Here is a 23,823-nt window from a genome sequence, read left to right on the forward strand (position 1 = left end):
CCTGGTACAGTAAAACCTCTATGTAGTGAACCTCTTTACATCATAAACCTCCATATTTCATACCACCCCTACGGTCCCGTCAGATTTACATATAAATTTATTGGCAAATCTCTAAGTAGTGAACCTCTTTATATCATAGAGCCTCTACTTATCATACCAAGGAGACACCCTTGATACTGCCAAACTACCTCCGAAAATTGTACCAAGACAACTAGAGACCATTAATGCAGCCACAATTGCGTACATGGAATGACATTTTCAGCAATAAAAGTTTCACCCTTATTTTTTTCTTTTACACCTTTAATATGCTGTAATTTTCACGTTAACCATTAGTTATGGCCATTTTGTTCCATATGAGAGCACCTAACAGTAAATAAGAAAAAAGATATCGAACTATCCTAATCATTTTAAGTGACTGTTGAATTAAGAGAGATCACATCGTTTTCTCTTGAATCATGGTAAAAATCACACGATAGTGCTCGTTCTGTGTTATCATTAAATAATTAATATATTTTCACTGATGCATGCCTATTCGTTTAAATGCATAGATATAATGGTTAAAAGACAGTAACTCCTTTCATTTCCAAAGGATATGAAAAAAATGGTGCATAATACTAAAACCTCTCTGTAGTGAACCTCCATACATCCAATTGCCCAAATTTTGGTCCCCTCCATTACGTTATAAAGAGGTTTTACTGTACTTGTTGAATTTTAATTGAAGTTTCACATCTTATATAAATTCATTTAGTGTTTTTGTAAGTTAAAATTGTCATGAGGTTACTTACAACTATTTCCACCCGACCCCACATGATCATAGGGGTTCGTTTAAAAATTTCCCCTGGTCAATTCAGATTGCTTTTGTGCGGCAAACTGGACTGCAATGATCATGTCAAATTCGTGCAACTTCCAGTCTATGCTTCTCTCTTTTTTTGTTTCACTTGGTGACCTCCAGATGGTAGCAGGATCATTTAAACATCGGTATTTCGAAGAGCAAAAAAATGTTCAGGGTGGAAAGGGATAAAGTAATTATTAAGAGTTATTTGAGGTAGCATCATATAAGTTCTTCTCTGACAATTATAATAGTCTTCACCAAAGCTATTACATACTTAAATATTCTACTAGTTAAAGTGGGTTTACATGTGACGTATGCCAATTATTCTGTTGGTCTACCTTCCTATTATGAATTTCCCTCTTTAATTCACTGCCCTCCCTTCCAATCTATCTATAAATCCTATTTTCTTCCTTCCCCTTGGCTTGCTTGCATAAAATTCTTCCCTCTAATTTGAATTTAAAAATTCCTTCCACACACAACTCACTCAATCCAAACCCTCTGTATCCTCTGCATCTACTCTAGAAACTTCCTCTTCTCACCCACCGTATCCATCACTTCATCACTCTGTATACTTCCTCTCTATCCACTGCACCTTCTTCATTCTTCTACCCCCCCTACTTTTCAAATTCCTCTAGTATTTTCTCGTCTTCCTTTCTCATACCATCTACATTTCCACATGGTAAACCATTACTATCACAATCCAACTCTTCTCTCGCCTTTTCATGAAACTATTTCATAATGATCCTATGATCATTTCCTTTCCGCTACTGAATGCCTCTTGTGAATGTATTATTGAGTGATGGAGTAATAAATACAGGAGCATGTTTGATATCAGAATAAATGGAGATGTACATGATTACAATAATAGTGCTTCTAAAGACTTCAGGATTGTCTCCCATAATCTTACCATGTACATTGTACAGTAAAAACTGTTTATGCTGGTGTGAGATTTTTCAATGCATTACTTAAAGAATTCAGGGAAATATGTTCTATATGTAACTTTAAGAAACAATTTTACTGGTATCTTGTGAGCAGTTCTTGCTATTCTAATAATGAATTTATGTCGTTGCATCTTAATGTCTAATTTTTACTTTTATTGTCAATGTTTGTTTTGTGTACCTACTTGACTTGTTCTATACATGTTGACCACATTTCGTGGAATTAATATAGAATTATTATTGTTAATTATTTGAAAGATTTTTAAATCTTTTGTATTTATTTTTCTAATCAGGATGGAGAGTATCAGCTGAGCAGCAAATGTCTGATTTAGAGCTTCAAAAGATCAAAAGTTCCATAGAACAAAGTGATATTACCTTGCAGAGTAGCACAGACACTCTGCAAGTTCCCACAAGTAAAGTTCAGCCCTACCAAAGTCACCCTCAAGGTCATGTCCTTGAAAATATGAGGGAGGCAGCTTTAAGTATTTATGACCAGTATCTTTCTGAAAAGGTAACTATGGTTTTTGTAATATCATTATTTAAATTTCTTTAAGCAACGGTGATATGGAGTTGGGAAATCAAATGAGATTTAATTCCACATTTCAAAAAACTTGAAAAGATATCACTGATTAAAGAGCAATTAGCATATAATTGTGCACGCATATGCATGCACGCTAGTACATCTACATAGCATGCTCATTATTTTGCATGTGCTCTCTTAGATAAATTGCTGATGTAATGTATAGAACATTAAGAACACTAACTGTGATCAACATGGGTTTTAGCTAGGTTAGAGCTTCTAAAGATCAAAAGTTCCATAAGAAGTGCTGTGAACTGTCTTCATTTTTTTGTTGTGCATTTTTACCATGCTAAGGTAACTTTTCTGGGATTATAATGTTAACAGTAAATTTTTAAAAGATGATTCCTGATGTTCATCAAGCTAAAAATGTATGGGCCTAAATTCTTTCATGTTGTAGCAGATAGTGCTGTGAACTGTTTTCATTTTTGGTTGTGGATTTTGACTCGTCTAAATGAACTTTTCTATGTCTATTATGTTGATAGCTGAACTTTAAGTGTAAAATGGGCTGGAATACCCCTGTATATTCTCTTTGCTTTGCCAGTGGTCTGGTGTATGCATGAGTAACACATGTATTTTGCATTCTTTATTTGTTTCGTTTGTAGGCATCTCCCAGGTTACGCTTTGATGAGGCAGTTGTTCGTCGTTTGGCCCAGCAGCTACGCAGTGAGTGTCCCAGTGAGACATGGTTTGATGAAATACAATCTTTAGCATACGAAAAACTTCAGGTAAGCATGTTTTAGAAAAACTTCTGATGTAATGTGTTGACCATTATGAACAGTAATTGTGATAAATATCGGGTGTAGCTGGCAGATAGTTCTGTGAACTGTGTTCATTTTTATGTTGTGGATATTGATCCTTTGACAGTAACTTTTCTGCATATCTGGCATGAGGCAGTCAGTGCGAATAAATGTATTTTTTGTGTTCTTGTGAAAGAAATGCATTTTAAACAGAATTTTAATATACAGTGCAACCTCGATAAAACGACACCCCACGGTGCACCAATAAACACTCGCTATAGCGAATTGTCGTTTTACCGGAGGTGGAGCAAATAATAGCCAATATACATGCTGCGAACAGCTATACAGGAACAGGAGTGGTGCGGCGACAGATAAATTTCTATCCGATAAACCTAAGTATAAATCCAGACGAAAGGTGATGTTTTTTTGCATCACTAAATTTTCTTACTCAAACAACGACTTCCTATTTAAAAAATTTATAAGCCCCGCACTGAATAAAAATCGTGCAAAGCATTGTTTTGTCAATCATAATGCCAATGCACATCCGACGAAGCCATTTTTCTATGCACTTAATTAGTGCATTTACGTAATCATTCTATTATTTTGGTATTTTCCACTGAAAATTCAAAAATTAACTAATAAAACTGTATCGCGGTTATTTAATGCCTCAAATGTTTCCATTGGTGTATGTTTATTGTTCCTGTACATTAAGCGGCAGTGAAGTGAAATGACGTATTGCATTTGTTTCTGCAGTCGAAAACGGTGGAAGGTTGCATAACGTTCCTGCCTTGGAAGACTTTTTCTATCAGATAATGTAATATCTTCATTATCTACGGTAAACAGTTTGCTAAGCTTGAAAAATGATGTGATTAAAATTGCCGTTGTTAAAAAAAGTTCCTTTTTGAGTGTTACGGTCGCGACGTATTTGAAATAATACACCGAGTTTACCACGGCACTGCAAACGAGAGTCAGTTGTTCTGTGAGTTCTTCCAGCGGCCACCAGGGGATGCTCGGCTACCCACGTGACGGAAGAGAGCGCCAGTAAGACTCCGACCACTGACGCGAATAGTTCACCCTTGTGAATCCGCCACGGAGAATAAATAGGTCCATCCGGACAATTCACACTCAGTATCATTGCATCGCACATCCTACATCATCGCTAAGGCGCACTACATACCTTTAGAGGCATCATTGCAAGAAATACCTCGTACTGCAAGGATTTTATCGGGGAGTAGGATGTAAAAAAAGTTACGTTTCGTCTATGTTATATCACGCGGGAAATAATCCTTAAGATACTTATGATCGGAGTCCTTTCTTCCACGACTTCGGGTTTACACCGCAGGCATCACCAGCAATTACGAGGGGAGATTTGGTGCTTTGCATTAGTATAATAAACCTTCCGAACTCTTAAAATTCTCGATTGGCAATGTATCCCTGAAATACTCCGCTTTAGGCTTAGGCGTAGCCCCTTTCTCAGGAGTTCCCACAGATTGGAGTGGGCAAAACCACCCGAACAAAGATCCTAATAGTATGCATTCCTTGGGCGCTTTTGTTTTTTTTTAATTGTGAAGAGCGAATAGGAAGATAAATTAATTTCCACACTCTCATATTACTCCTTTATTTTTATTTTCTCGCTTAGACGTGTTTGGTGTTTTTTTTGGCCATGGTGTCTGCCATCAAATGCTTTCTATTCATGCAACCCATGGACGTACGGTTATGCTGACGACAGCTTTCTGCCGCCCGAGGAACAAAAGAAGATCAAGCATTCATGAATGCTAATGCCACAATATTTTCAACAAAATTAACTATTTATCTATCGAACGACAGTTTGCCACATAAATTTGAGACTGAGCACTCCATTAACTTCATTTCTGACAGATCGCTAGCAATTACAGAGATTAAGGAGTCTTGATGTAAGTTTTTCCGGCGGTGAAACCGTCGTTATGGCGAGAGCCAACACCAAAAGGGCCTCGTAAAAACGAATTTTTTAACACGCTCATTATAGGGTCAATTGAGGGTGCATCGGCTATCTCTCGTAATAGCGGGAGTGTCGCTATAGCCCGTACTCGCTTTAACGAGGTTCCACTGTACGTAGTTTTGTATTTTATTGAATCTTTCTCTGAGAAAAATGTGAAAAAATCGGAAGTATGTAATGAAGTTTTTTGTGATTTGGAGACCAGGGAAAAGTAAGGGTTATGAATTCATCAACCTTGTCACAACCCTGGTAATTGATATTTTCTGGGTAATTTTGGTCCATTTCTGGAAAAACATCGCCACTTGGTAGAGATGACTGCTGATTTCAGGTGGCCATTTAGACAGGTTTGTTGTAGCTTACTCATAAACAAATCCAAATTTTTTAGTATGAAGTTCTTAGTATTTTTTAGTTCCCTCTTGGCTGTTGCTCTTTCCTTACGGCACTAGTAAGAAAAATGGAGGAATATCATTTAGAATGTGTATAGCATAAAGGATTATAAAATTAATTGTTGTTTTAGATATTTATTTTTATTTTAAAAATTCCATTGGAATGGAGTTAGTTTATATTAGTGCACGTTTTTCATATCTTCTAGAAATGAGTATATTTATTGTGGTGTGATGAAGTTGGACCATAGTTTCAAGCACTGTCTCACGTTTAGCTTGAGGAGGGAAAGCTGATAGTCCGGACTGGCTACTAATATGATTACATAATGTACTCATATTTGGGATGGGTCTGTTCAGTTCTTTGGTTCTACTGGTTAGAGCTGGTATAGGAACCGATTCCAAAAAGAATCTCTACCAAAATGATTTATGCTAATCTCAATTTGAAACTTTTCTGGAGAATTGTTTGTGTAATATACTTAAAATAGAGTGGTATAATGACTCCAATCACTTTCCAGACAGCTTGACATGTTTTTTTGTAGTTTTCATTGTTTCAAAAGAAAACCATTGAAAGCTTTTCAGGATTAAAGAATGGAAATAACACAGTTGATTGTGATCCGAGAACTAGGACTGAGAACTGATGTCAGGAGCTGAACGGAAATTGGAACTAGCAAAAAAGCGAGCATTCAAAACACATTGACTGCCAAGCTGCGTGACTGTCATTATAATCTCAGTATGTACTTCAAAACAGTAAAATTAATTTTAGATTGATTTGCAATGATATTTGTCCTTGCCATGAACTAAAAATCTGCTTCTCTTACTGATAGTAAATTTCCAATGGCATCAGAGGATATATGTACTAAAACACTGGCAATCTTTGTGTTATGATCTGTTCACTTTATATTTGTGGGTGAGCTTTCGTGGGAGCCTGGACATTTGCGAAGCACTCTACTGATGGGGGAGGGGTAATACTAAGAGAGAGAGAGCACGGGCAAACTTAACGTTGCCAAATGTCCATAACCACCCTAGTTTGTCACTGAAATCGTGTTAGTTATGGGTGGACATAGGTATTTTTGGCCCGATGGGGAGACAATATACCTACTCCTTTTGAAGGTATTGAGATTGCCTGTGACATTGTCAGCCACCACGGCTCAATGCAGCGCCGTTGGTGAAAGGCATACCGTATATCTCCGAATATAGTCCCCCCTTTTTTTCCAAAAATGGCCGTGGAAAAGTAAGGGGGGGGGACTATAATCGAGTGTAATCCAATTTAGCATACTAAAGGTGACCATAAAGTAATAAATAACGGCATAATGGCTAATGTTCTCATAGTCTTTCTATTTGAGTATATTTATAAGGATTATAATCGGAGATATTAGTAAATACTGCCACGTTTTACCGGAAATTAAGACAATTTTTACCACAAATGTTGTACAGATACGATTATTCCGATTCAAATCGCATATCGGATATGCGTTTTCACGGAATCCATCGGGTAGCCGCTAATTTTTCTTGGAAAAGTATTGTTAGAATAATTCAAGCTCATTTAATAACTACACGATTTAAATAATTTAAATAATTTAAATAAAAAATAAACAGATAAAGTGAACCTTTCGTGACGATTTAGCATTTCATTGCGTCCGTAGCTACTATACGTCCATGTGCCCGTGCGGTTCGTGTTTACAACCACTGCCTTTACCGCTTTCACAGAACAAGAATGCGCTATAGGTGATGCATTTGTTTCTGAAAAGGCGCAATAATCGACGACTTTAAACCAGAAGCGCCGGCATTACTGCATTTGATCGAAATACAGCGACTCAGCATCGAAAGTGTAATCAATTTATTGAGGAATATCTTCAATTCGTCAGGGTAAATAGGATCGATAAATTACGTCGCATAACGTTTCGCAATTATTTCCGCGATATTTTCTTTATTAAAAATAATTTTACGTTCAACAGTGAGGTGATGGATCAAGTAGAAAGATGAGGATCAATCCTGCCGCAGATTAGAGGCCTTCAAAGACGGAGTTTCGATGCCAATTTAAAAATAGCCGTTGCAGAATACGCCGTAAATCATAGTATTTACAGCGCTAGCAAAGCGCTAATACATCGCGGAAGTCATTTCGGGGGTCTCGATGCAGCAGATTCAAAGAATTAGAGGAAAATATCGTCGAATTTGTGCGCAAATGCAGAGCAGAAGCTCTTTGTGTAACTTATGCAATGATTCGCGACGAGGCATTGAAAATTGATATAATTTTTTTTCAGTTTTAATGTTTGTTGGAAAAAGTTTATTTCTTAATTTTATTACTTTGATATTTGTAAGTCCTGTAGTTAAATTGTTTTGCTTAGCAGGCATTTGATAGCAATATTTTTATAATATTTATAATTTATTTAACACAATTTTATTTAGATTTCCTAAATTCTTCAGGTCACTTGGATTTGTGATGACTTGATGGGTGTGTTACACTGGATCTAAGGAAGTTTCAGGGCCAAATGCAATACTGTTTATGTGCTTTAAGTTAAAGCTTATATATTTTCATTGTCTGTAGTCATTTGGAAATCAAAAATATTAATAATTTGTGAAGGTTTAAAAAATACAATAGCCTTGGATGCTTAAAAAAATTTCTCATTTCTTCATTACATCTGGTTAAGGAACTATAAATTACTGATACATGCAATGGATCACAACATGTTTTAGGTATAGTTATTTTGTTGTGATGGAAAATATGTGAACAGATTTGTTCTTAATCTTCACAGAAAATAATAGTTTTTATCGAATCTAGAATCTTAACTTGCTAACCACAGAAAAATTGCCTTCCTTTACATTTTAAAATTTTTCCCAAAACTGAGGTCTCAAAATTGGGGGGGGGGGACTATATTCGGGGGGGGACTATATTCGGAGATATACGGTACTTAACCCTTAACCACCTAGTTTGTATTTTTATCATACAACCACCTATCATTGGTCTGTCAGACCTCAGAATAAAATAATTCAATTTTATAAAATGTGTGTTGAAAGATTTGGTTATTAATTAATGGTCAGTTTAGGAGCATATCAAACTATACAAAATAAAGGTGTATTAAAAGTAAAGGAACATTAAAATGGACTTTATTTATCGTTTAATCTCTGATAAATGTATAACTCTTGTATTAAGCTTACATATGCACATTGTTGGAAAAAGAGATGCAAAAAAATTATTGTGTTTTATAGAAATTTTGTTTTAACTTTTTTTTTAAATGTTCAGTGAAAATTGAACTGAGAAAAAAATTAAAATAAAAAAAAATCAACAAAATTGCAAGCCCTCAACTTAGAGTTTTTTGTAATGGAATTATCATTTAGGGCCATTTTTCACTAAAACGATAAAAAATAAATAATTTAAGAAAAAATCACATAACCACCTTACATGGGTCTCTCAGACCTGAGGTAATAGTTTTTTACTAACCCGTGACAAATGTGTGCACGTCCGACCTTGGCAAGCGGTTCTGCGACACTGAGGGGCGAGAGGAAAAGGTGCAAGCATGAATTAGTCAATACACAACTTGCGCTCTGAAATGTTTACGATTAGGTATTTAATTTTCAAGGTCTGCGAGACCCATGCTAGGAGGTTAAGGGTTAAAGGCATACAAGGAGAATGTGGGAGGTTTGGCAACACTGCTTCATGAGCAGATTCACGATGTTTACTTGACGGAGGTCTGAGAGCAAATCAGTGGGTTGGAAGCCAAGGAGTACGAGTGATTTCTCTTTTTTAAACAGAGTTAGGTACAGAAATTAGGTGTAGAAAGCAAACGACATCAATTTAATTCTCAGTAGTGATTTGATTTTCCACTGAATATCAGCACAGAACAGAGACTCACTCGTTTCCCTTGCCAACCGGGTTTTTGTGTATTTATTCTAACAATTAACTGTACCTAACTTTGTTGAGAATAAAATAACTTGTACCCCTTGGCTTCCAACCCACTCAAATGACTTTCCGAAGCATTAGGCCATGCCTGCTGTCTTGTGACTCGCAAAGGGAAAATCACGTGTAGAAGGCGCTACACACGTTCCGACCAAACCACCCAACTGTCGGGACCAACTACAGTGCAACCTCGATAAAACGACACCCCACGGTGCATGAATAAACACTCGCTATAGCGAATTGTCGCTTTAGCGGAGGTGGAGCAAATAATAGCCAATATACCTGTTGCGAACAGTTATACAAGAACAGGAGTGGTGCGGCCACAGATAAATTTCTATCCGATAAACGTAAGTATAAATCCAGACGAAAGGTGATGTTTTTTTGTATCACTAAATTTCCTTACTCAAACAACGACTTACTATTCAAACAATTTATAAGTCCCCCACTGAATAAAAATCATGCAAAGCATTGTTTTGCCAATCATTATGCCAATGCACATCCGACGAAGCCATTTTTCTATGCACTTAATTAGTGCATTTACGTAATCATTCTATTATTTTGGTATTTTCCACTGAAAATTCAAAAATTAACTAATAAAACTGTATCGCGGTTATTTAATGCCTCAAATGTTTCCATTGGTGTATGTTTATTGTTCCTGTACATTAAGCGGCAGTGAAGTGAAATGACGTATTGCATTTGTTTCTGCAGTCGAAAACGGTGGAAGGTTGCATAACGTTCCTGCCTTGGAAGACTTTTTCTATCAGATAATGTAATATCTTCATTATCTACGGTAAACAGTTTGCTAAGCTTGAAAAATGATGTGATTAAAATTGCCGTTGTTAAAAAAAGTTCCTTTTTGAGTGTTACGGTCGCGACGTATTTGAAATAATACACCGAGTTTACCACGGCACTGCAAACGAGAGTCAGTTGTTCTGTGAGTTCTTCCAGCGGCCACCAGGGGATGCTCGGCTACCCACGTGACGGAAGAGAGCTCCAGTACGACTCCAACCACTGACGCGAATAGTTCACCCTTGCGACTCCGCAGTACGGAGAATAAATACGTCCATCCAGTCAATTCACGCTCAGTATCATTGCATTGTACATCCTACATCATCGCTAAGGCGCACTACATACCTTTAGAGACATCATTGCAAGAAATACCTCGTACTGCAAGGATTTTGTCGGGGAGTAGGATGTAAAAAAAGTTCCGTTTCGTCTATGTTATATCACGCGGGGAATATTCCTTAAGATACTTATGATCGGAGTCCTTTCTTCCACGACTTCGGGTTTACACCGCAGGCATCACCGGCAATTATCAGGGGAGATAACGCTTTGGTGCTTTGCATTAATATAATCAACCTTCCGAACTCTTGAAATTCTCGATTCGCAATCTATCCCTGAAATACTCCGCTTTAGGCTTAGGCGTAGCCCCTTTCTCAGGAGTTCCCGCAGATTGGAGTGGGCAAAACCACCCGAACAAAGATCCTAATAGTATGCATTCCTTGGGCGCTTTTGTTATTTTTAATTGTGAAGAGCGAATAGAAAGATAAATTAATTTCCACACTCTCATATTACTCCTTTATTTTTATTTTCTCGCTTAGACGTGTTTGGTGTTTTTTAGGCCATGGTGTCTGCCATCAAATGCTTTCTATTCATGCAACTCATGGACGTGCGGGTATGCTGACGTTAGCTTTCTGCCGCCCGAGGAACAAAAGAAGGTCAAGCATTCGCGAATGCTAATGCCACAATATTTTCACCAAAATTAACTATTTATTTATCGAACGAGTTTACTACATAAATTTGAGACTGAGCACTCCATTAACTTCATTTCTAACAGATCGCTAGCAATTACAGATATTAAGGAGTCTTGATGTAAGTTTTTCCGGCAGTGAAACCCTCGCTTTGGCGAGAGCCAACACCAAAAGGGCCTTGTAAAAACGAATTTTTTAACACGCTTATTATAGGGTCAATTGACGGTGCATCAGCTATCTCTCGTAATAGTGGGGGTGTCGCTTTAGCCCGTACTCGCTTTAACGAGGTTCCACTGTACATTGGCACCAACAGTTGGAGGGTGTGTATGGCTGTCGCCTAAGCCACCCAACAGTCGGACCCAATGGTCGGGCAGTTGGTCCTGTCAGACCATCCAACCGTCAACCGCCCTACCCCAATTTTTGTGGCATCACAACGTCTGTACCGTTATTGGCTATTTTTTCTATGGATTTGAGTTTTGAATTTGCTAAGTAACTCCGTGAAACACTCTTCGTCCATCCTCAAATAATTTCGGAAATCATTTCCATCCAAATCTCGAAGTTGATTCATAAGGGCGAAACTTCAAGCAGCCACTTCTTCGCACATACTCTTCTCCTTTTTTTGTTGTCATCAATGAGAACCTAATTGGCCAAAAAATGCAGAGCCAACACCAGCCGAAACCAACTTCACTCCTCGTGACCACGTTGTGTACCGAGGAAAATTAGGTAAGTTGGTCGGGTCGGGTGGATTGGTTTGGACGTGTGTAGAGTTGACCCCGACAGGGATGGTCAGGGAGTGTGCTCGTGTCGGATGGTCGGGTCAGAGCATGTGTAGTGCCTTTAAAGTAACTTTCCGTGCCCTCACCCCCACTTGCTTTAGCCACACCAGCTCACCCGCAAAGATAAAATGAACAGAGTATAGCTCTTACCATTGTTTTTCTTTTGTTTTACAGACAGATGAACGATTCCTTCCCTCATTCCGTCGCTCTGCCAGCTACATTCGGCTGCTGGCAGAACTCGATCTCCTGAAAGAGCCCTCGCGCTCAGATGAAGAGGATGATTCCCAATCGCTGGAAGACGAAGCTTCTGCATCCTCGCTCTCGGGTGGGGACGCTGCGTCCGTCTCGTCCCTCGATGTGGCCTCGGCACCCAGCACCGAAACCACCCACCATAACCACCGGAGGCAGGGAAGCGCCGGCTCCATTCCGACGTCATCCATTTCCTCGTCTCTCCCGCACCGTGCCATGGCCCCCAACCACAGACGTCAGGGCAGTGGGGGCTCGATAAATTACCCCCTCCCCATCTCCCCTCTCACGTTCACGCAAAAGTCGTCTACGGACAGTGGTGCGAGTGTTAGTGTCCCATCGGTTACCCCAGGGGAAACAGTGACTCCAGGACCAACAGCAACAGTTGGGAATGGCGTTAAACCTAGGCTGGGACGACTGAAAAGTGGTGAAGTGCATCATACATCCTCGGAAGCCCCTCCGTTGAGTAATCAATCTTTCATTCTGCTAGCTGAGATCATTGAAACTGGTGAGTATGCCGTTCAGCGATCCATTTTTATCACTTGCAGTGTAATCTCGCTGGAACGAAACCTGATGGTGCCTGCATTGATGCTTGCTTTGGCCTTTTATGTATGTTTCGAGTAAAAGAGAGTCATTCTGGTAGTGCCTTAGTTTACTCATAATTTAAGAGATCTTGCTATAAGTTATACCTACTTGTTTGTTTGGGAATGCAGTGTACTATTTTATTGTGCTGTCTGAATTAGAGTTTTTTTATCACTCAAACCAAATTACATTTCTCAAAAAAATGTGGAAAAACTTAAAAGGTATTGTTCATCTCAGCTGCAGTTATTTTAATGCCTTTTTTGTTTTGATTATTGGTCGTATAATTGATTTTGTGGGGTGATTTTCTGGACAGCATTAGATGGGAATTCTGAGACAGAAATTTTGGAAAATCTCCTTGGGAGGGTAGTTTTTCTAAAATTTTCAGCATCTTTTGATTTGGTTAGTTGTCAATGCTGCTCTCTTGTCTTTCAGGTGTCGTGAATGACCGTGGGAAAACTTATGGCATTTATGCTATTCATGTGACAAAGCGATATGAATCTGGTCATGAAGAAAAGTGGCATGTTTACCGACGTTACTCCGACTTTTATGACCTGTACCAGAAGATAAAGGACAGGGTTAGCATAATAGTCTACATTTGATTTTTGTGTTTGATTTTTAATGTTTGTTTTTGTTCACTAGCTGACTATTTTTCACTTTATTCAATTGTGTGCCGATATAATGACTAATTTTTTTTCCATTTCTTTTGTAGCACTCTGCTAAATGTCCATTGGTGATTATAAACTACTTCATTATTTAATAATTTTTCCCTTTGTGTTGTATTTTTGTTTTTATTTTTTGAACCACTTGACAAATGGTACATACCTCGTGCAACATTGAAGTATACAATTAAACATCACGTAGCTATTAGATGCATAACATAGTAGTTTATCATGGAAATACATTTTTTGTAACACATTTTGTGAATAACACAAGTGATTCCAAGCAGAACAGTTACAATATGCTAGGCTATCATCATTCTTTTGATCATATAATTATTTTTATAAATTATAAATAATAAATATTTTATTCTGTCATTTGTGACTCAAACAAAAAAATATTACAATTCCCATTTACAGTGTGGAGTTAGGTATCCCAGTCCAAATTACGTATATATGTATGTGTTTTTGGGGTTACCATTACATATATTATATTATCAGGGCTACTTATTTCTCATTATTACAATTTACATAAATCTCAGAAAATCATGTCTGTGCAATTTTCGTATGTCCTGAATATTAATGAAGAATAATTCCTCTTTTTATAATTTTATGAATAACAAACAAAAGGAAACAATATTTGCAAGAGAAAGTTAAGCAATATAAAAAGAAAAGTATCTTCATTGATAAAAACCAAATTATACGTTAATAATTTCAATAAATTTTCAATATCTACTTACATTTTTTAGAAAATGGCTGTAATTTTACCCTTTTTAAAAATATCATGATAGTAGCACAACTTTTTATGAGATAAAGTAAGGAACAAAACAATTAAATTCACCTCATGATATTTTCTTTTAGAACCATTTATTCTTTATATTAATATGAATTGTATGATACATGAAGAAATATCACAGCATGCCGTGTCTAAGGTCTCGCACTTGATTCGTAAAAATATGTAACTCAGACCAAGTTCAACTGATTCAGGCGTGATGTAGTGGAAGTTTGACGTACTGAAATAAAACGCAGTTGCACTTTTCTGCAATTATTCAATGTGTACATTGCATTTTGGTTCACAGAGCCATCATCTTTTACTAGATGTACTAGATGATTGTAAGCCGAAATGCATCATAGGCATTAAAGAATTGTGGAAAAGTGCAGTTACCTTTTATTTCAATATAAACTAATTTAGACTGTGGTACTTAACTTTACATTATTTTATTCATTTTGGGGGTGTTTGGTCCCCTGGCCTCTTCCTTATTTTTAATTTTCTTTTCCTTATTTTTGCCCTTGAGCCTCAAGGAAAGAGTAAAGTGGTCCATTGAGATGCAGTAATTGATGTAGTTCAGACAATGAATAGCCCCTTTATTTTTTTCATGCTTCCGGCGGAGTGTTTACTATGCTTTTAATTTCCTCCTAATCTGCCATTGTTCTTTATTATCATTAATGACCCTGGGGACTCAATGAATTTGCACAATCATTCCTGGTTCTCAAATTTATACATAAGTACTGCCTCTCTCCTCCTTGCCATCTTGGAGTAATATCGCTTCATTTTCAATTGTGCTCTTTGTACCTGTTCATAAGTACAGCAGACTCCCAATTATCCGGCTGCGGTTTTCTGGGTTGCAGATTATCCGTGCATGATTTTCAATCTCGCTCAATTTTTTCCGCGATCTTAAAAAAAAAAAATCGGATGCAAAATCATTGGAATTACGGCATTAATGCTAGGGTACACCGGGCTTATTATTCCTGTTAGAATCCCATTCTTAAAACAGGAGCGATCACGCGCTTGCTGCATTCACGGGAGCACTGTGTTCATGTTTTCCAAGCCTCGCAGTGTGCGACCGCTCTCCATGATCACGGATACACGTCGCGCAGCAGTTGTAACCCGGTCAACTTGTGCGAGACGCGACTACGTGGCGTGGTGCCTGACAGTGTAGTGTGCAACGTCGAGCAGTGGTTTTGAAGCATTCATACAACTACTTTTCTGTATCCATGATCACACAGCCACGGATGCGTGGTTATCGAAACCAGGCCTTACATCATGGAGCATTAATAATACAAGTACATACAACCATGTTATCGCCGCTAAAAAGATCGCGAGCTGGCAAAGAAAGCTTCCAATGAGTCTGGGAAGCACTCTTAAATAACAAAATAACTGCATAAATAATAATATATATTGTATGTTTTACATAAATTATGAACATTGCAAGACATTTAAGTAAAAGTTTGGATTGTCCTCATTTTCCGATTATTCGTGCTTTCTCTCCCCATCATTAGCCCGGGTAATCGTGGGTGTACTGTATCATCAACCAACTCGGGTTTAACTTTTACCACTGGCAATGTAGTTTTAAGCCACATAGAGACATTCTTGTTGTGTACTAAAACACTATCAACACATAGACTGTTTTCAGACAATCCAGCTTTTGGCCATCTTCAGTACATGGCACTGTCTGTACCTACGGCACTCTGTCATTATACTTTGGTGCAGAGACCCTCTATGTGTATGTGGTGAATAATACTTCTCTGTGCCAGATGAAAATGGGCTATATGCTGTCCATGGCACATTTTGATATGGCTCTAGGCACTCATGAGAGCCCATATTTTACTAAGCCACTGTCCTGTGGCATCAATGCCAAAAAGTCGGATTATCTGCAAATGGTCAAACTCCATTCGAAGTTGCTTCAGAATATTGCACAGCTTACATTAAACCAATGGCACCGTAGATATTTTCAGCCAGTTTTATTCCCATTACTATCATTTGTTGGTCAAATATAGGTACTACCTGCTAATTTTAGACAATTTTTTTCATTTTGGACAAAGTTTTATATTTTTATTCAAATTTTAATTCAGTTCTTCAATTTGATTCAGTTAACCTAATTTGTAAGATTTTCGAGAGATTTCTTTCTATTTTCTCTGTGACATTTTTTCTTATAAATTATAATGAATTTTATTTCCCTCAGATAATGTGCACATGATTGTATAAACTTTATGAGGTTTAATTACAATTGTAACATTAATGTGAATTTAATGTTTTGTATTTCTATCCAATAATTTTCTCTTAGTGCACCGCACTTGTTCATATATCTTTAAAGTATGTGATAGCTGTGGCAAATAGTATGGACATGAAATACTTAATCTTTGTTGAGTTCATGCTCTGTAATCACACACTTTTTACTATTTTCATCTTAGTTCATGTGGATAATTATGACCATTCTTGCTGTATTTTACATGCTGGAAATTTCACTTTTGAGTCATTAATTGTGAACCCTTTTTCCCATCTCCTGGATTCATAGTTTGATGATCTTGCTAAGCTGACGTTTCCTGGGAAACGCACCTTTCACAATATGGAGCGTTGGGTTTTGGAGAGGCGAATGAAAATGCTTAACGATTACTTGCAAATCCTCCTGCAAGCCGGTGTTATCGACAAGCATCCTAGTCTGCGAGAACTTCTGTTGGCCTTCTTTGAACAGGGTGACTACGACAGGGGGAGATCCGGAGTGGCACCGGCTGTTGTGCGCACGGTATGTTGGGAAACATTGTTTAATGGAGTAAAATCTCAATGTATTCAAAAGGGATGGCAAGTGAAACGAAACAAAATTGTTTCCTTTTGACCCGGAGGGAAACAAAAATATGAGGCCTAGGTTTAGTTTCGTTCACGCACGAAATTAAAATCACCAAGGAGTATAGTTTTGACGCGGGACGATACTTTACTCCCAGGAACGAAACTAAATCGAAATTCCGCAGCTCATAGTTAAGTTTCGATCCCAGAAGTTGAGTGGAGGGGTAAAAGAGGGAATAGTTTAGAACCATTACATTTTACATACGTGTAGAGAAGTTAAAACATCGAGCTTAAAAATTGAATGGCCAGTTAGTATTCACCGTTTTACTGTAAATGGTAAAAATATGAGTGCCCCCTGCATCTAATGGCAGTTGGCCTAACCTCTACTTCATTCAACCATATTTTTTGTACATGATTTGTAGGTCGAAATTAACTCTTCGAAGGTGAAGCATGTGGTCCCTCAGGTGCGAAACATTGACTATCTGTGTTTCGTTTCGTCCCAGAGTTTTAGTTTAGTTTCGACCCGAAGTAGTTTTGACTCCGATTTCGTTTCGACCCCAAGTTTAGTCCCCCGGGTTTCAATCCATTTCGTTTCATTTCTACATTTCTCTCCTGAGAACGAAACTATTGAAATTTTACTGGTTTTGAATTTCGTTTAATTTCTATTGCCATTCCTGGTATTCAACCCTTTTGTGCCAAATATTGAGTTTAGGTATGGTATTTGGAGGAGGCGACGGACAGCTGAGGTCATTTGCGCCATGAGGGAAGGGTAGGGAAGGAAGGGTGGAGAGAAACCCGGTGTCGGCATTAGCCTGCTCTTAACGAAAGGTGCCAAGGAGACCACAGCTTAACGTCCCATCCGACGGACGGAGTGTTGTGCTTGAAATGTTCTCCACATAACATTCAAGCAGGGATCGGGCAGTCTCTGAAAAATCTCTGCCTCCGCCGGGATTTGAACCCGAGCTCACAGGCTAGGAAGCCAACACTCTAGCTTGAGTTTAGCCGATGAGCATTTTCATACGCTGATGACCTAATAATGCAAATGACCTATGGAAACTTTGAGCCAAGCACTCCGATTAGCAGCAAGTTTGCCCTGTTTCCAAATGCTCTGGACAACTCATTACTTGTTGCAAATTGTGGCTAAGTCTGGGATGAGCTCTACCCTCACTTCTGCAAGACGTCATTTGGGTTGGTCACTGAGTCGGTGATTGTATTTACCTCTTGATAAAGAGGTGATGGTTAAGTTCCAGATTTACGCAATGTGTTTTAATAGATAGTCTCTCTTATGTCTAAAAAAAATGAAAAAATGGAAAACATAGAAATATTACGATGAATCTAAAATTAATATCACTCTATTTTGAGGTAATTTGGCCATAATGACCACTTCAGTCACTGTCCATGCCAAAACAATCCCTCCTGGTAACTCTTGGTGAAATAAATACTGTGGGATTGAGTTGCTTTATGGCCAGTCCTTACAACTGCCATGGTGAGGCGGGAAGTTTCATTGCCTGTAATTATGACTGGCACGGCAGCAGACATGTTAACATCTTTATTTCTTATACCGTGGGGGAGCATTGTAGACTTGTGGGCAGACCACTTGGCTTCTGTCGGAAGAGTCCTGGGTTCAAACCCCAGGTGAAAACTTGGGACCTCCCCAAATAAAATCCTCAAAGTGGAAGGTGATGTAGGGAAAAGAATTGAAGTAGAATAAGATGTATGCATTGATGGAATAAAAAAGAATGAAGTGAAGAAAAAATGCCCTACTTAGAAATGAAGATGGAAACACAATTTGAAGTGATTTACAAACAAGTGAGAGTGATTTACAAAATTCTCCATCTAAAGGTTTATTTACAGTCACTGTGTCCATATTTCTGCAAAATGGATAATTTGACCGCATTGCAAGCTACTCTGAATAACCTATAAGAAGTGTCTCATGTATTTCATGGGTACACTTGAAACACTGGTAATGAATTGGGTTGGTGTGGTGACTTGAGTGTTGACCACCCACCCAGGCAGTCTGTGTTGAAATCCCAGTGGTAGCGGGTATTTTTCGGAGAGTGCCCAATCTGTGCTTGAGTGCTGTGTGGAGTGTCTTTCAAGTATACCACACTGTCTGTAGGGTGGTAAGTTCATCCGTCATCCCATTTGCACCTTTTGTTTACCCTTTCGAGACGGTGGAGTTCTCGCCTTAGCATGACTGCTGTACTGAGCCCCAAGAGACTTTTCCTTGCCCTCTGTACGGAGCATTTTTGCAGGACATTTGTTAAGAAGGGTCTCGATGATAATCACGCAGTCTCAGGACCAACCTTTTTTGACCCTTCGTAGTGGGGACTCCGCATTATCTCGGACTCCAAGGTTAATTAGGCTCCCTCCTGTCGGGGTTTATAACCCTACCAGCGGCATTGGTTCACGGTCATGCTTGGTTTATATGAATTAGCTATAAGGATAATTATTGCTTGCACGTAAATTGCAGACTTCAAATTGAATTCCTCGTTTTATTCCGAGAATTGTCAAATTTTGAACGAAGCTCTACCATCAATATTAATGCATTGAATGCAGCAACAAATTCAATGTTGATGTTTATACTGTAATTGAGATATAAGTTAATATTTATTGTAGAATTTCGTTTAAAAATTGTAACTGGTGCTCAAAAGACAAAGAATTCAATTCTTAGTTTATATATTTTGAGAAAGGAACAAATATTTTTTTCGAAAACTGACAGAATGAACAATTGAATGACCGCGGTCCCTTACCACAAAGAGTGGTAATATAAGACAAGGGGTCCTGGTACCTGCTCCCGGATTTCGTGGGTATGGCCTAAATCCTGCTTTGTTGAGTCCCGAAGCTAAGACTTTGCGTACCCATGACCGTCATAAAAGGGGGTGAGCAAGGAAATGTATATTTTCAGCATTCGATCACTTGCGTAGAAAAATCTCTGACGAAAATTTGCTACTTTCGTCTCCCGGGTCAAGAAACGTCCTGCTGCATATTCTCGTCATTCATAGGGAAAGGGCTAAGACAAGGCTAATACCAATGCCAGGTTTCTCTCCTCTCTTCCTTCTCCACCCTTCCCTTGTGGTGCTTATGACATAAGCTGTTGGTTGCTTCCTTCAAATAGCCTACCATACCATGAATCACAGTTGAAGTTGGCTGTGATTGGTAGGGGAATGTGTAAAAGTGTGGAAATATGAATATTTTTATCAGGTCAAAGTAAGAGAATTTGAATTTGGCGATCTTGTAACAACCCAGATTAGGTACCTTAAACGGTGCTCTACCTTTAAAGGAAATGTTCCTCTTCCATTGATGCAGTTGGACAACCTTGTGCATCCCATTCGATCGTCGATGCGCACGGTGGGGAATGCTGTGCGCTCAGTTCCTGACAACCTCCTGTCAACAGTCGATGGGATGGTGGATAACATCAGCAAAGTGTTTTCACCATCAATTGGATCGATTCGTCAGCAACAGGATGCTCCCCTTCTGCTAGATTCCTCCAAAGTTGGTGCATCATTAGACGTGGAGGTGAGTCCAATTTTCTTTTGGCAATAGGGTGGTTTCCTATTAGTTTTTTATTGCCTAAATCGAAAGTAAACTCCTGGAGTATGTATTTCACGCTCTTAGATTTTCGAATGACGATATCTATTTTTCGCAATTAAACGAAAAGTGAAAATTTTCAAGCACGCGAAAACGCAATGGCTAAGTGGGAATGATGGGAAAAGTCCACGTGACATCATTCTGGTTCCCGCTGCCGCCCTGTGAGGTGACCTTGAGGCGAGGCTTGAGCGCTGATACGACGCAGGCTGCTAGCAGGTAGCAGAGTACCCTGCTAGGAGGTAGCGCTTGGCTTAAATACCGATTATTAATACCCTATCAAACGAAGGAAACATTCCGAACTTAGGCAATTATAATGGGTGATTATTAAGACATGTTTCCCTGAGCTCTGTGCCTCATGCATGAATTGGTAATCTCAGACAATGTAAAACTCCTATCTACTCGTATAGAAACTTGGTCCCTGTGACGTCACGTGGAGTGGCATCGCATGGGCGCCAATATGGCCTTTTTCAAATGAGGTTAAAATTGACCATTGTCATTCGTCTAAACTGGGATTTCTAAAACCAAATAATTTGTATGTTATGAAAACCCTAATGGTGGGTAACGAATAGCAATCAATGCATTTCATTTTCTTTGATGAAGGAAACTACCCTATTATCAGTTTCATTGTGCAGGGTGTCCATTAACCTGGAAAACCCAGAAGACTCAGGGAATTTTAATCTTTTGGAATGACTCTGGGAAATCAGCTTGTAGCATGGAAATACCGTATAAGCGTGTGTAAGAGGCGCACACATAGAGGCGCACCCCTATTTTGAGCATCGGAGCTATGAAGAAAAAAATTTTGCGGCATTTTTAAAAAATGCTATCAGACGCAGACGTGTTGCAGACGTAGGCCTGGAATTTCGGCAGTTATCAAACTTTCCTCTTTCAATATTAATTAAAAGAGGAAATTTTGATAACTGCGGCGGTAATAGCGGCATAAGAGGGAGTAGAAAGAGTTCCGATCCTCTCTTCGCATACGCCGTTGCTCTACGATGCTTGTCCTATTCACGAAGAATTTTGTTTAAATGCTCTCGCAGGAGTATTGCAATAGAATTGCAGCCGTGGAAAATTTTAAGGCAAAACACGATAGGCACATAGCATGAACCTTCCGAAGAGCTTGGACAACAATCTCAGCGCCGGGGCAATCTCAGCGCCGTGGGATAGTAACCACGTCGTAGATTTAACGGAACCACACTCGGCCCTCCATCAGCCAATGCCTCTGCCGTTTTTTTTCCTTTCCGAGACCCCACAGGAAAATAGGAAAACATCAAGTTACAGGGGAACAATGGAAACGTGTTTCATCCCTACCCCGTCTCACCAACTGACCTTGATCGATCTCCCATTTTATGGAGGCCAAATGCTAGGTGAGTCATCTACTGAGCCCGAAGATATCTCAATAGCTTTCAATAATTGTATGACACGCACCAGGTTCAAAAAAAAAGAAAGAGATCTGACAGAATTTGAGTTTTTTAAGCTATAATTGTTTGACACAAAGATTTATAGTTACAACAAGGCTATTCAAAATAGTCCAAACAAGACAGGAAGAAACAAGCGTAGCATAAGCGCATTCAACCAAGACGAGACAGACTGGAAACTTTGGGCAACGCAAACTGCGTATACCACATTACTGCGCCTTCGCCCCTTCGCTTTTAAGGCAACGACGTCACCTGCAAGATCAGACGTGTTCTTCCGGTGCTCCTTCGTTCATAGCCTCGTAGCTTGAATAACGGAGGGGAGGGAGCGCGCTCCTTCCCCTCCATATTTCGTTGCTTGCTTCGAAGACGGAGGGTTTGCACTCCTTCCCCTGGACCTCTCCTTCCGCGCTCTTCACTTATAAGCATTTCTGATTTCTTCCGTCCACAATTTAGTCCAACATTGAACACACTCGTTCGAATTTTTTAAAGTGCAGGTTTTGACTCCAATATAATTTTCAGTTGCAATAATCCTCATATTAGCGTCTGAAGATGATGTTTGGAAAATCAGGTCCTCAGCGTAGTGGAAATTACTCGGCAAGACAGATATTGACTATTGACCAGGTATGTCATCCAAAAATACGCGTTTCTCTACGTTTGATAACCGATTACTATATGCAGTATAAATGCCGCGGGATGCCCACTCGTGGCAGTAAATTTAGCGCGCCCTCCGGAGCAAAAAACCCTTGCGCGATCTTTTCCATGTTCACCTCCGGGGTACCGACGTGACGGCGCGATGCTTACAAGAAAAGCAAACAGGAGCATTTTAAAAATACGTCACTAAGGGAGAAACTCCCCTGCCTACCGCTTGTTTTTTACCTAGGATTACAGATGACTGACTCACACTGAAAACCAAGGACACTCAGTTGCCCTTAGACTTGCGACCGGTGAAGGGGAGGGGGGAAGATAAGAAGTTTATGTAAGAGGCGCACCCTCATTTTCGGCTGCAATATCTGGGAAAAAAGGTGTGCCTCTTACACGCGCTTATACGGTATTGGTTCTTGATGCATGCAGCATCCAGCTTAAACCTTCCAAATGGCTTGATTTCTCACATCATACCCAAAGCAAAGCTAAGAGTAATGTAATTTTTATTGCTATTATCCCAGGAATCTAAATCCCTCTAATCAGTTCTAGTAACTTTGTTCTGCATGTATTTTCTGTTAGGATAGTTGCTTAATCGATTTTCTGAACTTATTCAAATATGCATGTATTTACCACTCCTATTTGGAAACTAATTAGCAGAACTGTTTGGTTTCTCGACCTCACCTCTGTGCCATTGCAGTGTGTATGTGGGTATTACATGGCATTAAATTCATGGTCATGTTTAGAACATTGAAGGTAGGCACTTTGGAATATATATAATAGGCTTCCAGGTTTTCCATAATTATAATTCCATGAATTATATTTATGGAAATCCTGGAAGCCTCAGGAAATCCACATTTCCATGATGTTGTAATGACATCAATGAAATTGAACTGTAATTCTTTTCGTTGTAATTTATCTCTTTCTTCCACCTACCCAATTCTTTCAATGAATTGCGCTTTTGTGTCTTGAATGAATGACCCCATTTTTAAAGTGAATTTGTGCCTATTCTTCAATGTCTTTATTTTTTTGCACTGTATCAGGCTGGAGATAATATCCCGTTGAGGGTGATGCTGCTGTTGATGGACGAGGTGTTTGATCTTCAGAGTCGTAACCAGTGGCTGAGGAGGAGGATCGTTACTCTTCTGCGTCAAGTGGTGAAGGCCATGTTTGGAGACATAGTCAATAGGCGAATAGTTGATTACATTGGCTGGGCCACTAGTCCAGACCGTGTTGCTGAGTACCTGAGGGCTTTCAAGTGAGTA

The 23,823-nt window shown here is 39.0% G+C and overlaps 1 protein-coding gene across 1 annotated transcript in view; it reads left to right on the top strand.

Annotated features, from left to right (window-relative positions):
• Nucleotides 1-23,823, top strand: part of LOC124163333 (sorting nexin-13-like) — a 40,546-nt gene that overhangs the window by 8,431 nt on the left and 8,292 nt on the right. The window contains exons 10-16 of the mRNA XM_046540162.1: nt 2,064-2,281; nt 2,953-3,075; nt 12,042-12,621; nt 13,128-13,270; nt 16,648-16,875; nt 20,223-20,432; nt 23,602-23,816. Of these exons, the coding sequence (XP_046396118.1) occupies nt 2,064-2,281; nt 2,953-3,075; nt 12,042-12,621; nt 13,128-13,270; nt 16,648-16,875; nt 20,223-20,432; nt 23,602-23,816 (1,717 nt within the window). The remainder of the gene's footprint in view (nt 1-2,063; nt 2,282-2,952; nt 3,076-12,041; nt 12,622-13,127; nt 13,271-16,647; nt 16,876-20,222; nt 20,433-23,601; nt 23,817-23,823) is intronic.

Source organism: Ischnura elegans, chromosome 8 (genome assembly GCF_921293095.1).
Source record: "Ischnura elegans chromosome 8, ioIscEleg1.1, whole genome shotgun sequence".
Taxonomy (NCBI): domain Eukaryota; kingdom Metazoa; phylum Arthropoda; class Insecta; order Odonata; family Coenagrionidae; genus Ischnura; species Ischnura elegans.